The 14,524-nt window shown below is 37.4% G+C and overlaps 3 protein-coding genes across 4 annotated transcripts in view; 1 reads left to right on the forward strand and 2 right to left on the reverse strand.

Moving 5' to 3' along the window:
- usp13 (ubiquitin specific peptidase 13) overlaps positions 1-527 on the reverse strand; it is a 52,409-nt gene extending 51,882 nt beyond the window's left edge. Inside the window, exon 1 of one of the 2 annotated variants that reach the window (XM_030132622.1) lies at positions 161-527. In XM_030132622.1, coding sequence (XP_029988482.1) covers positions 161-271 — 111 coding nt within the window. In that variant the 5' untranslated portion in view covers positions 272-527. The remainder of the gene's footprint in view (positions 1-160) is intronic. The other variant, XM_030132621.1, reaches the window with a different exon arrangement.
- A 2,654-nt stretch (positions 528-3,181) lies between these two features.
- On the reverse strand, positions 3,182-8,109 carry ndufb5 (NADH:ubiquinone oxidoreductase subunit B5). The gene is made up of 6 exons (XM_030132631.1): positions 7,956-8,109; positions 6,583-6,665; positions 6,082-6,148; positions 5,668-5,729; positions 3,498-3,604; positions 3,182-3,371 (listed from the first exon to the last, which is right to left on the reverse strand). Exons 1-6 carry the CDS (start codon positions 8,071-8,073, stop codon positions 3,251-3,253), a joined length of 558 nt encoding a protein of 185 aa, XP_029988491.1. The 5' UTR covers positions 8,074-8,109; the 3' UTR covers positions 3,182-3,250.
- A 202-nt stretch (positions 8,110-8,311) lies between these two features.
- mrpl47 (mitochondrial ribosomal protein L47) lies at positions 8,312-12,775 on the forward strand. Its single transcript, XM_030132630.1, has 7 exons — positions 8,312-8,474; positions 9,561-9,709; positions 10,103-10,163; positions 10,246-10,342; positions 10,441-10,571; positions 12,157-12,252; positions 12,337-12,775. The coding sequence occupies exons 1-7, from the start codon at positions 8,317-8,319 to the stop codon at positions 12,446-12,448; spliced, it is 804 nt and encodes a 267-aa protein (XP_029988490.1). The 5' UTR covers positions 8,312-8,316; the 3' UTR covers positions 12,449-12,775.
- Positions 12,776-14,524: the final 1,749 nt, after the last annotated feature.

The following is a 14,524-nucleotide window of genomic DNA, read 5'->3' on the forward strand; positions in this document are numbered from 1 at the left end:
ACACACCCCAGGTAAATACAACAAGATTCACGTGTGTTGATAAGCAGAGCCGAGCCGAACCAGACTGTCACGGCAGCTCGCGACGCTCATTACACCCCCCAACAACACGCTCGCGGATCCGCTGACACACGGTCCAGACGGAGAGGACACGGTGACTTACGGGGGAGTCGAAGGAGAAGGCACACTCGCTCTTGTAAACCCTGTCTCCTGTTCTGGGGACTCTGATGGTGGGCATGTACGGGACCAGCAGCTCTCCCAGGTCTGTAGCCATCTTCGCATTCCTGCTTCTCGCACCACAGTGGAGCGGAGCCACCGGAGCAGCGCTGTCAGAAGAGAGGATGCTATTTTTAAAGCACTCCGTCTCTACATTCCTCCGGCCAGGGGGATGTGACGCTGAAAAACATAAAAATAAATGACAGAGGGGTGGAGGCCGCCGCTGCTGTTGCCCCGGTGGTTAAGCTATGTGCGTAAAAGCTAATGTTGCTCTTTTGTTTGTTTTGTGTTGTTTTTTTGTTTTATTTTTTTTCGTGCAGATGCCTTGATCTGCGCAGAATTGACCCTACATTGCTACTGTTGACTGGTCTGACGCGTCTCTGCACTGGGGTATTTTACCAGAAGGGCCCCTCCCACCTCCTCTGAGGGTGATTCATAAAGCCTCCCACACTTACTACAGCATGTTTTCCTCTCCAGAATGCAGGAAAAACCTTTTAATTTAATTCCGACTTATCAGAAAATCTTCAGAATAGGTATCCTTGTGCAAATAATAAGCCCTTCAGAATTAACTGACGGTAAAATAACTGTCTTGTGTATTAATTCGCAGGCTCAGATGCAATGTGTGCGTATGATAGTATGCAAAAAAATGTGGAATTCACAAATCAACATGCAAAGCGCTTTGAGTGCCTTGAAAAGCGCTATAGAAGTCTAATCTATTATTATTATTTATGTGATTTCTGTAGCAGTAGTCTGTCAGAGGCCCTTTGTCCAGCAAACAATCGTCTTATCTGCACATCTGCCCCCTGCTGGACGATACCTCTAATTGCAAATTTCAAGTGAAACAAATTGTGGTAAATACATCCTCACTATAGACCAGGGATCTGCAAGCTTTACAATCTAAAGAGCCATTTTCGACTCGAAAAAGAAGGGGAAAATGTGACAGGAGCCATAAAAAAAATATTTATACCCATCTACATTTTACCATGAGGGGGCTGTAGCCTATTTGTGATTAGTTTATTTAACTATTTAACTTTGCATTTCCACTACAATAATGCAATGTTTGGTGCATTAATGAAATTATACAACTACAATAAAGAAAACATTTAAGATTTGTACATTTTTTTAATGATGTACACTACTTCCAAACAAAATAACATTGTGTGATAATAATGGATTAGATTTATATAGTGCTTTTCTATGAACGCATACTCAAAGCATTTACAGAGGATCCATTATTCACTCACTCTCACATTCACACTCTGGCGGCGATAAACTACATATGTAGCCACAGCTGCCCTGGGGCAGACTGACTGAAGCATGACTGCCAATCCGCACCTACCAAACACCAACCACTACCAAACATTAATACACATTCATACACCAGTGTGAGTAGCTGCACTGGAGGCAAGGAGGGTTAAGTGTCTTTCCCAAGGACACAACAGCACATGACTAGGACAGAGTGAGATTCAAACCAATGCCAACCCTTCGGTTATTGGACGACCCACTCAACATTCATGTATATGGGCTGACTTCTATACAGCCAAAGTACTAACAAATGCAAACTGAGTATCTTGTACTACATTTAAATTTGTACTAAAACCAAAATCTTTTCACTAGTATTTTAACTTTTCCCATAATGGGAATAGCACACACCACACAGAACCTGAGGTTTTCAATTTAGATCTGGGCAACTTCCATATGTAGGCATGAATCAGACTTTAGCTTGATCTTTACCTCCGCCAGGAGGTATTGTGATTGCTTTGCTTTGTGTGTGTGTGTGTTTGTTTGTTTGTTTGTTAGCAAGATAACTCAAAAAGTTATGAACGGATTTTCATGAAATTTTCAGGAAATGCTGATACTGGCACAAGGAAGAAATGATTAAATTTTGGTGGTGCTCAGGGGTGGGGGGGGCCCCACTGATCAGCCTTGGTGGAGGTCTGTGCTCTCCGAGTGCTTTTCTTGTTGACAAAGTAATCTCACTCTTAACGGTCAAGTAACACTTCATATGGCTTATTTACTAGAAATTTGTCACAACATTTGACAGGAGTTACTCAAATACTGTAAAGTTGTTCAAATTAACTATAAAAAGCAGTCAATGTGACGCACACAACTGCAGCAGTAAAGTGAACTTTAACAATATATCTTAAAACTGACGGACTATTTTAAAGAAGTGATGTGAACACTTCTAAAACCTCTGGCACTACCACCACAAAAAGTAAACAGACTGCAGTTGCATGAAAATTGAGTTCATACGGTCAAAGCAAATACCTTTGCACCATGTGGGTATCCCCTTGGGTTGTTCAATATACTGGGTTTAAACACCAGCCAGGATTAGGCTTGTATGACTCAAGTCAATGGATTCACTTTCTCATAAAGTAGTTTTACAGCATTAATAAGTAGTTTAGTTTTATTTTGAGTACATAGAATCATCAGATAACAAAGAACCGTACAACATGGCCAAACAAAATAATTGCCAGAGTAATCACACTATATTGAATTTACTTCATGATACCAAATCAACTGATAGTCAAACTAACTCAAATGAGTTTTACTAATGTTATGAACTTACTTTATGAAACAAGCCAGGGAAACAGTATATTTACAAAATGAGTCAACATAGCCAGTGAGGACTCAGATTAGGGAAGACAGACTAAATGACAGGAACAAAACTAAAGATGAACAAGGGAAAAAGTAGGCGGAGCTTACTAACACCCCCACCCAATCGTACAACACTTTGCCCCTCCTGCCCACTGATACCTTGCCTACACAGGGATTAACTTTCAATCTTTTCAAAAAATTTGTAAAAATCTAAAAATTGAAATTCACCCTTCAAATTGTGCACTGCCCCTCTCTTAGTGGTAAAGAACAAGAGTGTCAAATTTATACAATTTTACACAGAAAATATAAAAATCCTTAATTCAGATTTATGCAACTTCAAACAAGTAAAAAAGCAAAGAGGAAAAAAGAGTCAGAGTACATGTAGATATTTTATTTACGCATGAAGAAAAAATGTACAAACAGTGAGATTGCTGGGTGTTTAAATGTCAGGTGTGGATTTGTTGCTGTTGTCGACCAGCTCTTTGTCAAGAGTCTCCACCTGAAACCAGGGTCCATCTCCCTTCTGCCTCATCTGTCGACGCACCTCCAGCTTCATCAGTCTGTTGACAACAGAGACATGGATGAATAAAAAAAGTAACGGGATAACATGGTCTAGTAGCTCATTGATGCCCAAAGTCACTCTTGTCTTATTGAATCAAGACTGATAGGTCTACAACACAACACACCTCATGTCGGCCTTCTCTTTCTCAATTTGGATGGCAGCCATCATCTTCTCATAATCCTTCACTGGGGAATCGTACAAATTCCGTGAAATCCACCTGGTGATTGGGTGCTGTGATAAGATCAAAAAACACAACACAAACATATTCTTAAAGACAAAAAGTGGTAAGGTTTATCCAAATGCTCAATTGTAGCTTTTTTCATTGGTGATAATCTGGATCAGGGAAAAGTAAATATAATAAGAAACCAAGTCTGACTATAAACTGGAAAACTGCTAAACTGCATATTTAAAGCAACAAATACCTAGATTTTTTTTTTCATTGACCATTATGTCAACGTTATGTCATAATGTGTCATAATTATTAATTAATAATTATGGCATAGTTTAGTGATTTATGTATGGTTTTAAAACTGACTTTTATTGTGTTTTATGTTTATTTTTAGTGTGGATGTATGGCTGTGATTTCTATGTTGTGTAAGTTCTGCTGCCATCTTGGCCAAGACGCTCTTTAAAAATGTTTAATCTCAATGAGCTTTTTTCCTGGTTAAATAAAGGTTAAATAAATTTTTTAAAATGTCAAAGTTAATCCACAAATCTGAAACTAAACATGAAACTGTAAAAAGTAGGTAATTTTAGGTACAGTGTTTAAAGTTTTTTAACAGTTGTCGCTCCACAAACAGTAATTTCTGTTACGAAGCCCAGTATCAATACTTGGTCACTAATGGAACCAAGCTCTGCCAAAAGAGAAAATGTCTTATTAGCACAGATTATTCAGCAAAATGGATTCAGTCTATTTCCAGTACAGCAACACTTGGTAAAACCAACAACAGTGCTAATAATTACAATATTTAAAACAGTATTTACATACTGCACATACAGGCAGAGTACAAATCAATTACAAATTTAACATTTAAGACTTGGACGCCAGTAGAGAGGTGACCAAGATTATACTATGCTTATCCATATTGCCCTGTAGAGGCATCTAGTCTCTTGCTTCTTAAACTAAATTAACTCTTGAAAAACCCTCTTGGACTAACTATAAAATATGACTTTATTTATCCCACTATGGGGAAATTTCACAGTTAACACCGGCAACATACAACAAGCAAGTGCAGAGAAAAAAACGGAGAAAAACCACAAAAGAGTGAAAAATGAAATATAAAGAGAAAAATAGGAAATTGGTATTCATACAAATTTTTAAAATGTATTGTTACAAAGCTGTACAGGCCTGTTTCTCTGAACTCATGAAACACTGACTTGCATAGACTGTTGTAAACTAAACTACCCACAATGTATAAAATAGTTCAACCTCAAACATGTACAGTAGTAAAATGCAACACACATGAATGCTGCAGTAAAATGGATCTAAAATATCAGATAAAATAGTGAAACAGAGACCAAATGGACAATACTATGTCCATTAAAATGAACAGAGACAGTGTAAAATCAATAGTCTGACTTTTCATACTTGAAAGCTGTATATGACTTTCGTCACCAATTTTTTATCAAATCTGTAAAACCCGAGTCATAGTCTAAGTATCACAAACGCACCTGAATCACTTCCCTCGCAATGAACAACTTCAAAGTGTACTCCACCACGAGCAGGCCATTTGTTTACATCCCAAACCGATATGTCACTCAGGCCTTTTCGGAAATTTTATTGCAAACTGCATTGTGTGAATGGGAATTCCATGCAGCCGCAGCAGCAACAAATATGGAAACAGCTTCATTGCTCCTGGCTGCTGCTGCTGCATGGAATTCCAAAAAGGCCCGAGTGACAGTTTGGTTTTAGTTTGGTATGTAAACAAACAGATGGCTTGTGATGGAGTACACTTTGAAGTTGCTCACCATGAAGGAAGTGATTCAGGTGCGTAATCACGGAAAGATGAACGGATTGATGATACTTAGGCAATCACTCTGGTTTTACAGATCGGATGAAAAATTGGTGGTGAAAGTCATATGCAGCTTAAGTGTAGTTTGCAGATCCCTATATACTTTCACGTTTTAAATGCAGACCTTTTTCTTGAAATGTCAGTGCTTTTTGTATTTTTCTTGGTAATGGTTTTATTACTGCATACAAGATTACATACACTCGTGACTACCCTTTAACTAACCAGGGTTGTGACACATTAACTTATCAGGAAATTAATTTAGGCTAAAAGCTAGTTACATACCTTGTAGTACTCCCAGTGCTCGGGTTCATAACCTTCAGGGATTTCTGCCAGCTCTGCCTCACCTTTGCCAAACAATTACAATGATGTTAACACTTGAGAAGTGACTACTTTTGATTGATATATTCAATTGAGTATTTAGTTGTGACTGAGAGACACACAGAAGAAAGTCTAGGGATGCACCAATGGCAAAATTTATTGCCAATTCTGATTCTAATATTTACAATGATATTTTGCTGATAGTCGATGATAATGTTATTGTCTGGTTATTTCTTTAACATAGACATCATTATAAATATAGAATCAGTTGCTACTTTAAAGTCATTCAGTCTTTCATCACATTCTCTTTGAATCAATAAAGACTCAAACATTTAAAAACATAATATTATTAAATGCGTCCCTAAAAATCTTACTTACCAATAAATATATTCACACATGTGACAAAGACAGCCACTGGGATGCCCGTCAGCAGGACATAGTATTGCTGCAAAGAAAATAAGAATAAAAATTTTGTGGATGAAATGACCTGGCAGTCGAAACCATCCAAAATAAAGTCACATGAGTAATTTAAAGAAATTCGACTACTTTACTATACACTCTCACTGACAATACTGACAGTCCTGCCTTCAGTTTTATGCTAAAAATCACAAAAATGTATAACAGGCAAATGTCAGTCAGAAATAGAGTTGGTGAGAAAAAATAGCCAAAGAACTTTTTGATTTTTCTTTTTCTGTCTATTTTTCTTTGCCCGGTATCATAAGGAAAACTGATAACATCTGTGCTTATTGATACTTGTCTAATAATTTGGCCCTCGCCCATTTAGTACCAGGGTTCAGCACCCATCCCTGTGTGTGCATGAGTGAGTTACTTGGCTTGTGAAGACTTTGACAATTACTTAAATGAGGCTTCAGTGCTCACCAGTAGGCTCAGAAACCTCCTGTCATAGTAGTCAGAGGGTTTGACGACAAACAATTTCTTTCCATGGCCCCAACGGACGGCAACTGCAAAACACAAGAGCTGCTGTTATGATCCTGTGATTAAAGTTATTTAAAGTTGGGCAAAGTACTGACCAGGTTTTGAAATTTTAAAATCCAAGAGAGGGTTTTTGTTTGCGGTTCTGACAATATCATTCCCACATTTCCTGGTGTTAAAAAGTCAACAAAAAATAGTTAGTTATAATGATGTACAATCCTTAACAGATTCCTCTTGTCAACCTTTATGAGTGTGGCAGATAAAATTCATTTCCCAAAGACTTTGTTGTGATACACAAGTGGGTCACAGGGGAATTTTATTTGGGTCGCCAAATAAATCTGGATTTCACCAAACAGTATACTTCTGACAATACTCCAGTTTCATAATGTTCCGATAATTATACTATAAAATATAAGATATAGTGCAAAAAGCTTGAATATTTTAATTGCTTTACTGAAGAGAGAACAGGAGCCGGTAAAACTCTGCATAAATGCATTTATTTATTTGTCTCATACTGCATAATGCAGAGTGCTGTGAACATGGTAGAACGTGCATAATTTCACTTCTGCTTCAATTTATAGATAATGGGCTGCTTTTGTCTGTCAATTATAAAAATCAATGATGTCAAACTCATTTTAGTTCAAAGGCCACACACAGCTCAATTTGATCTTATGTGGGCCAGACAAATAAAATAACATGAACAATAATAATAATAGCAAATAATGCAAACACCTTTTGTCCCCTCTGTTTTAAGTATGTTTTTAAGTGAAATTACATCATGAAAATGTAATTACGAAAATGTGAATAAAAAGCTAAGTAAATTTCAACAATTTTGTGCCTCAGCTTATCATTTATACATGTACTGTGGCACAAAACATTTGGGAACTGGAAGTAAAATATATAGACACACATTTTTTTTTAACTTCATGAACAACAACTTGTCAAGACTCTGACATCCTTGACAGTTAATGTCTTCTGAGTAAACTTGTACTTTGCATGGGCCGGATTGACATTTTTGGACATTGACAACCGTGATATAGACAATATATCGGTTCATTTAAAATTAACAATATTTACTTTAAATGCACATTGTTACTTATTGTATACCTGGTCCTACTCTGTAACTAGGTATTAAGTAAGCAGGTCCATGTTTCTATTAAATTCCCACTCGTGTTTCGTGCCTTTTTGTTGACAGTAGGACAAACGTTGTCTGCTAGCTAATGTTAGCAGGCTAACAAACCGGGCACAAGGTCATAAGATGAGACGGCCCCCTCTGGATTTACACTCAAGACTATTTAAACTGTGGATATGCTACTCACCTTTATCTGTCCGTGGAACTGTGCGAGTGAGTAAATTTGCCGCAGTATTTCCAGATTTAAGAGGACTCAGTCTGGCTGCAAAAGCAGCAGCAGACCTGAGAACACTCATGCCCACCATTTCTACTGTGGGATGATAGTCCAACAAGGCGATAGCTGATTGGTTTATGAGACTTTGAAGTTGAAATCGCCATAGTTAGTAAGGGCAATGTATGAGGTCAGTTTTATTTTATCCATTAATGTATTTACTTATTAGTTTTTATTGTAGTTTTTCCCTCTTAATAATATAAAAATATCAAGAAATACAACTTTAAATTAAATATTTTTGTCGTAAGGGACGGGAAGAAGTAGTGCATGTTGGGTAATGTGGCAAGACGCACTATTAAACATGGCGGCGTGCTCATCTGCAGGCCGCGTTTTGAGTCTTTGCAGGCGTTTTCAAAATGTCTTAAGGATATCTTCTGCGACGAACATTCAGCGTTCGGCTGTTAATGTGACCAAATATCACTGTCAGCTCTACAGGTAAGGAAATAATACACAATGTAAAACAGGTGATAGAGCGATGTTAGTGTGAACGTCCTCATAGCTGTTTGCCAATGTTCTTAAGTAATGTTCGTACAACGTCGGATTTTTAAGGTGCTGTGTCTTGAAATGTTATTATTATCCATTACGAAAACGACAGATGGCAAACACAACCAGTGGGCTTTCGATTATAATTTTTGCTGTTTTTGGAGGTAGTCCATTGACATTGAGGGATCGCAGCATTTGATTCACCTTAAAGTTTAATTGTTGTACTTGTGACTTTAAATTGAAATAACACTTTAGGCAGAATATCGGATAAATGTCGATGTACTTAAGTCATTACAGGCTATCCCACTACTAAACTTAGATTAATTTAGAAAAGCATTTGTGTTCTGACTACAAATGCCCCCGTTTCTGCTGAAAGGAGAATGAATTTGACATCAGCACATTTTGCCTCTATTCCAACTTTAAACATCCCATTTTGAATTTCCCACTGACATCCCACAGAAGACAGCTACTAATTTTGTCATCATTTCCACTGTGTTTTGATGAGTGTGTTCACCATCTTTTATGTTAAACAATTCTGCAGCTTTGGACTAAAAATGGCATGTATTCTATGTATAATTGTCACTACACATTCCATAGTATTTTGGTTCCTTGTGTTTCGAAAGACCACAACAGCACATGTTAGATGTTTTGGAGAAAAATTCAGAGGGGCCAGACAGAGATTGTTTGGACATGTACAGAGTAGGGATAGTGAATATATTGGTAGAAGGATGCTGAGGTTGGATCTGCCAGGAAGAGGGTCTAGAGGAAGACCAAAGTTCAGATTTATGGATGTAGTGAAAGAGGACATGAAGGTAGTTGGTGTGAGAGAAGAGGATGCAGATGATAGGGTTAAATAGAGGAAGATGATACGCTGTGGTGACCCCTGAAGGGAACAGCGGAAAAGAAGACCACTGTAAAAAAATAAAATAAAAATAAACCATAAAATGCTGACACTGTGCCACGAAGAAGAGCTCTGTTTAAAAAAAATAAACTAAGCAATGCAGTAAGTAAAATGTGTATTTATTTTGCTCACATCAGAGAAACGTCACCACTTGTTTCCCCATTTTGGTCGAGTCCCACCAGCACTGCGAGCCAGTGTCGAGGCCTGCACACCACCATCAGCAGGAGAGGACTGGAAGAGTTCTTTGACCTTCCAGAGAACTGGGGGGAGGCCAACGTCAAATCAGGTGAGGAGTATCAACACATTTACCCCCAACAAGACAGTGTTGTCTTCTAGATGTTTTTGCTCCATTTGATTGGATGCAAGTTATGAGATCAGTTTGATTTGTTCAAGAGGGAATTGTTATTAAATTTTCGGTAAGTCAGAGCAGTCATGGTCTGTTTCTGTTGTTTCAACATGACTGCAAATTATCATTATTATACATATGTAAATAATATGCATATGTACAGAACAAGTAATATAAAAAGAGGATTGTCTTTTATTTCCTGTTTCACTCTGGAATGTTTCTGCCTGTCTTTCCACACTTTGTTTTTTGTATTTTTGCTGCTGTGAACACTGCAGTTTCCCCACGGTGGGATGGATAAAGTCATATCTTATCATATGTTAATCTTAATCTCAGGTGCTCCATGGACCGCTAAACAACTGAGAACAAAAAGTAATGAAGATTTACACAAACTCTGGTGAGCTCTGTGAATGTTACACAGATATAGTGTTTACAGTGTGAGCATCTACTCCATGTGTGACGCTGTCATCCTGTGTCAGGTATGTGCTGTTAAAAGAAAAGAACATGCTACTCACACTGGAGCAGGAATCAAAGCGGCAACGACTTCAAATGCCAAGTCCAGAAAGATTAAGGAAGGTCTGTGTTTCTGGCCTCTTGTATCTAACCACACTTTAATATTTTTTCAACTCATTTAGGCATGGTGAAATAGAAGTAAATGTGTTTTCACCTCTCAGGTTGAGCGGTCAATGTTCAGGCTGGAGACGGTGGTAACGGAGAGAGAAACTGCACTGCGTCTGTTGCAGACGGGTCAGGAGAAGGGCAGGCCCGGAGCCTGGAGGAGGAACCTATTCGGATACATCTATTGGTGAGGATGAAGACTCTGTGTATGTTTGTACTCAGATTGAACCTTTTAAAGGATCAGGGTACAACATTTTGGAGGATGTAGTTGCAGAATTGGATAATTTCATAATTCAGTGATTCTTGAGATCAGGGAGGCTGTAGGTTTTAAGTGAGTTCTTTTGTTTTTTTAAAGCAACAGCAGTAAGTTCCATCAGATGTCTTCACTATACATTCATCATGATTTGTTTATGTAAAGTTCCCTTTATTGTCCCTGTAGGGAAACTGATTTTGTGCTTTTGACCTGTCCTAGTTCACTATAAGCAATGGGACAAATACTACCTTCACACCAGTTGGTCAAAGCACCAACAGGACAATTAACTTAGCATACATGTTTCTAATAGTGGGGGAACCTGTATGACGTAATGACAACATGGAGGATACATGACAACTCTGAGCCACCATGTCACTCAGTTACAGGGGCTTGAAATCCTTGAAAATGCTTGAATTTCAAAGTTGTGTTTTCAAGGTCTGAAAAGTACCTGAATCTTAGTTGAAGTGCTTGAAAGTGCTAACTCTGTGATGTGATTTATTTATTTTTAATATGAACTTTGCCAGGTTAGATGACAAGCCAAAACCCCTCAAAGTTATTGGCTGTGCTGCTCTGTCCCGTTCAACCAACAACTGAACATTTTAGGTAATCGGTTCATAGTTTGGACATACTTTCAGTATGGACTACAACCGCTGCTGCTGATAAACAGTTATGGCGTACTCTGAGAAATGTTTGCCGGAAGTCTGGACCTTATATGTGCAAATGTCATGACGTAAACAATTACAGACGTAACAAATTAAGAAGGAATTAAAACAGGTTGTAGAAATCCACTCGATTTTTGCTCAAATGAATATAAAGATAGGTTTGCAGCACCTGGAGGGTTCAAATTAAAACTTTATCAACTATTAGGGTCCAAATACACAAAAAAATGAACCAAAGACAAACAAAAATGAGTTTTAGATAAATATGACCCCTTTTAAATGGGAATTTGATCAGCTGTGTTTTAGATCAATTTCCAAGCTAAAGTAATCACTTTTTGGATGAGCATCATCACTCAAATGCTTATCACCAATATTTTTTTGGTTTCTTGGTTCCTTTGATTATGCGTGTTTTGAAATGACTCCTATCACTTTTTTAAAAAAAATTGGGTTCAAATGACTGCACTTCAGGAGGCCTGTCATATCCTTTATGAGGCTGATGTGTGTATGAGGTTTCCGTTGATTCAGTCATCATCCTTAATACAGAAAATACAAACCATGAGGCTAATTTCAAGTCAACCAATTGTGAATTATGTTGAGACTGAATAGGCTTAGGCAGAAGCTAAATACTAATATACACCTCGACTACATTCAAATCAAAATCAGTTTTAGGCACCAATCATCAAACAAATACATCATCTGTCATTTGTGTAGTGGTGGTAAGATTGGTGCAGTTTGTATTTCTATGCTGACTGACCCTCTGTAGGTGACTCGTATTCTGATTGTTTCCTCTTAAGAGCCGGGTTGTGGAAAATGAAGTGTGGAAGTGGTCTCTCTCACATAGACTTTTTCTTCCTTGTCAGGTATCGATTCAAAGAGTATGCAATTCCTTGGTACATGAATAAAAGGTATAAGCGAAAGACGTTCTACACTCCACACTTTGTCCAGCCACACATGAGGTAAGACCAGAAACATGCGATAGGTGTACGTTTCAAGCCTTCATTCCACTTCTTTAACACATTGCAAATTCCCTCGTCCTGCAGGTTGCGTCTGGAGAAGCACCTCCGGGACAAAACCAGGAAGGCCAACTCAGAAAAGCAAAAGCTCGCTAAACTCAAGGAAAAGTTTCCCCTCATGAAGGTTCCTGCATCTTGAAAACTGAGACGCACATTTTGTAAAAAAAAAAACAAAAAAAAAAGTTTTTTTTTTTTTTTTAAAGACTTACATCTGATCAGACACAGGGCCTTGGCCTTCCCCATGTTGTTCCTGAGGAGCTGAGTCTTTCTACATCAAAGAATCAACTCGACATGGTCTGAATGTGTTCAGTGTAAAGTGTGCATTTGTTCAGCTGTTACTTGATGCTTGAAATCAAATGATGAATAAATATTTCCTGTATTCACATGTAATATTAAAACACATCTTATATAAACTGTTAAATGTTTCTGTACAGCTTTAAACAAAACTAAACTGGTTCAAACCTTGGGAGATTGGTATTCTGGGAAAACAAAAACAGTTTTCCTTTAGCCTGAACCATTGCAGGTGTATGCGCAGTTTTTTGGCTTCTTTCAGTATTCTGGAGTGTTAGGTTTAAATTTGTCATTTCTCTTTGCCTTTTGTTCCCCTCTTGTATCTTATTCCTACTTATGTTTGAAATAAAGTTTATCATCAGTTTAGAGCAGAGGTCACAAATGTGTGGCCCGGGGGCCAAATCTGGCCCACCAAAGAGTCCAGTCTGGCCTGTGGGATGAATTTGTGAAATGCAAATAACACTGAAGATATTAGTCATATTAGTTCAGGTTCCACATACAGACCAATTTAATCTGAAGTGGGTCGGATCAGTAAAATACTATCATAATAACCTATAAATACTCACAACTCCAAATTTTTCTCAAAAATGTAAACATTTTCATGTCATTTCACTATTTACACTAAAACTATCATTTCACAAAAATGCGAATAACCTGAACAAATTAAACACTTTGAAATGTCTGAAGTGCAAGTTAACTAATATTCTGCCTGTTATTAAATGTTTTGTGTATTTGTTGATCCACTGTGATGTTTAAGTTGTAATTTACATGTGTAAATGATAAACTGAGACATAATGTTAAATTGCTCTTAGTTTTCTTCAGAAATTTTAGTTCATTTTATTCACATTGTTTTAAAGGATAGTTGGTAGATGTAAACATTTTTATCACATAATTTTACTTTTTTTGCACTAAAACATGAGGAAAGTTTGGAGTTGACATTATTTCTATATTATTATGTTCTTATTTCACTGGTCCGGCTCACTTTAGATCAAATTTGGCTTAATGCGCCTGAACTAAAGAGAGTTTGACACCCCTGGTTTAGAGAGAAGATGGAGATGACAATAACATTATAGAAGCAAAAATCTGCATTAACCGAACTCAGTGTTTGGTGCTCAATTACTGTCCACTGACTAGAACTGCAAACATTCAATCATTCTTCATTTTCTGACATTTTAAATTCCCAATGATGAATTGTTATCAGAGGTCCGCCACTAAATTTAAGGAAAATCTAGAAAGGACAACAGGAAACATTAACCCACAAAGACCCAAACATCCACAATTGACCAAAACCATCTCTTGAAGTAAGCGTTTAATAACTGTTGATCCCCTAATCCTATCAATACATGTAAATAATTGGTGTAAAATACAGTTTATCTTTTCATGGTCATCAGATGTGACCCATTTGGACGTTCAGAGGCTCTGTAGTGAACATGGAAACGCCGTCATCTTCTACAACATTGATTCACCAGTAAAACCCATGGAGTTGGATCAGTGACAGTGGATGGACACACTGGGTTTATGTTCAGTTAATGACGTACTTTGTTGAACAAGTCACATTTTTCTTATTTTTAATAACCTTTGAATTTATTCAGAGCTTTTACAAAGATCTACATGATCAGTAAATTAAATATAGGAAAATACTTAATTTACACTGAAAAATGCAAAATACAAAGGAAATAAGAAAATTAAATATAAAGAAAATATTTGGAACTGTCACCAAAAGTAGAACTGGGCCTTTATGGGTTAATGGCGTGGTTTCACTTGAGCACAAGAACAAAGAAAGATATCAAGACTGAAAAACAAGTTCTCAAAGCATGTGATGAGATTACTCAACTCAAAATCAGTAGAAATGTGGGCTGGTCCACCTGATAGAACCAGAGTCCATAGCATCCTCAATGGTAACATTCAAGAACATACACTTTGA

This window comes from Sphaeramia orbicularis, chromosome 4 (assembly GCF_902148855.1).
Source record: "Sphaeramia orbicularis chromosome 4, fSphaOr1.1, whole genome shotgun sequence".
NCBI lineage: Eukaryota > Metazoa > Chordata > Actinopteri > Kurtiformes > Apogonidae > Sphaeramia > Sphaeramia orbicularis.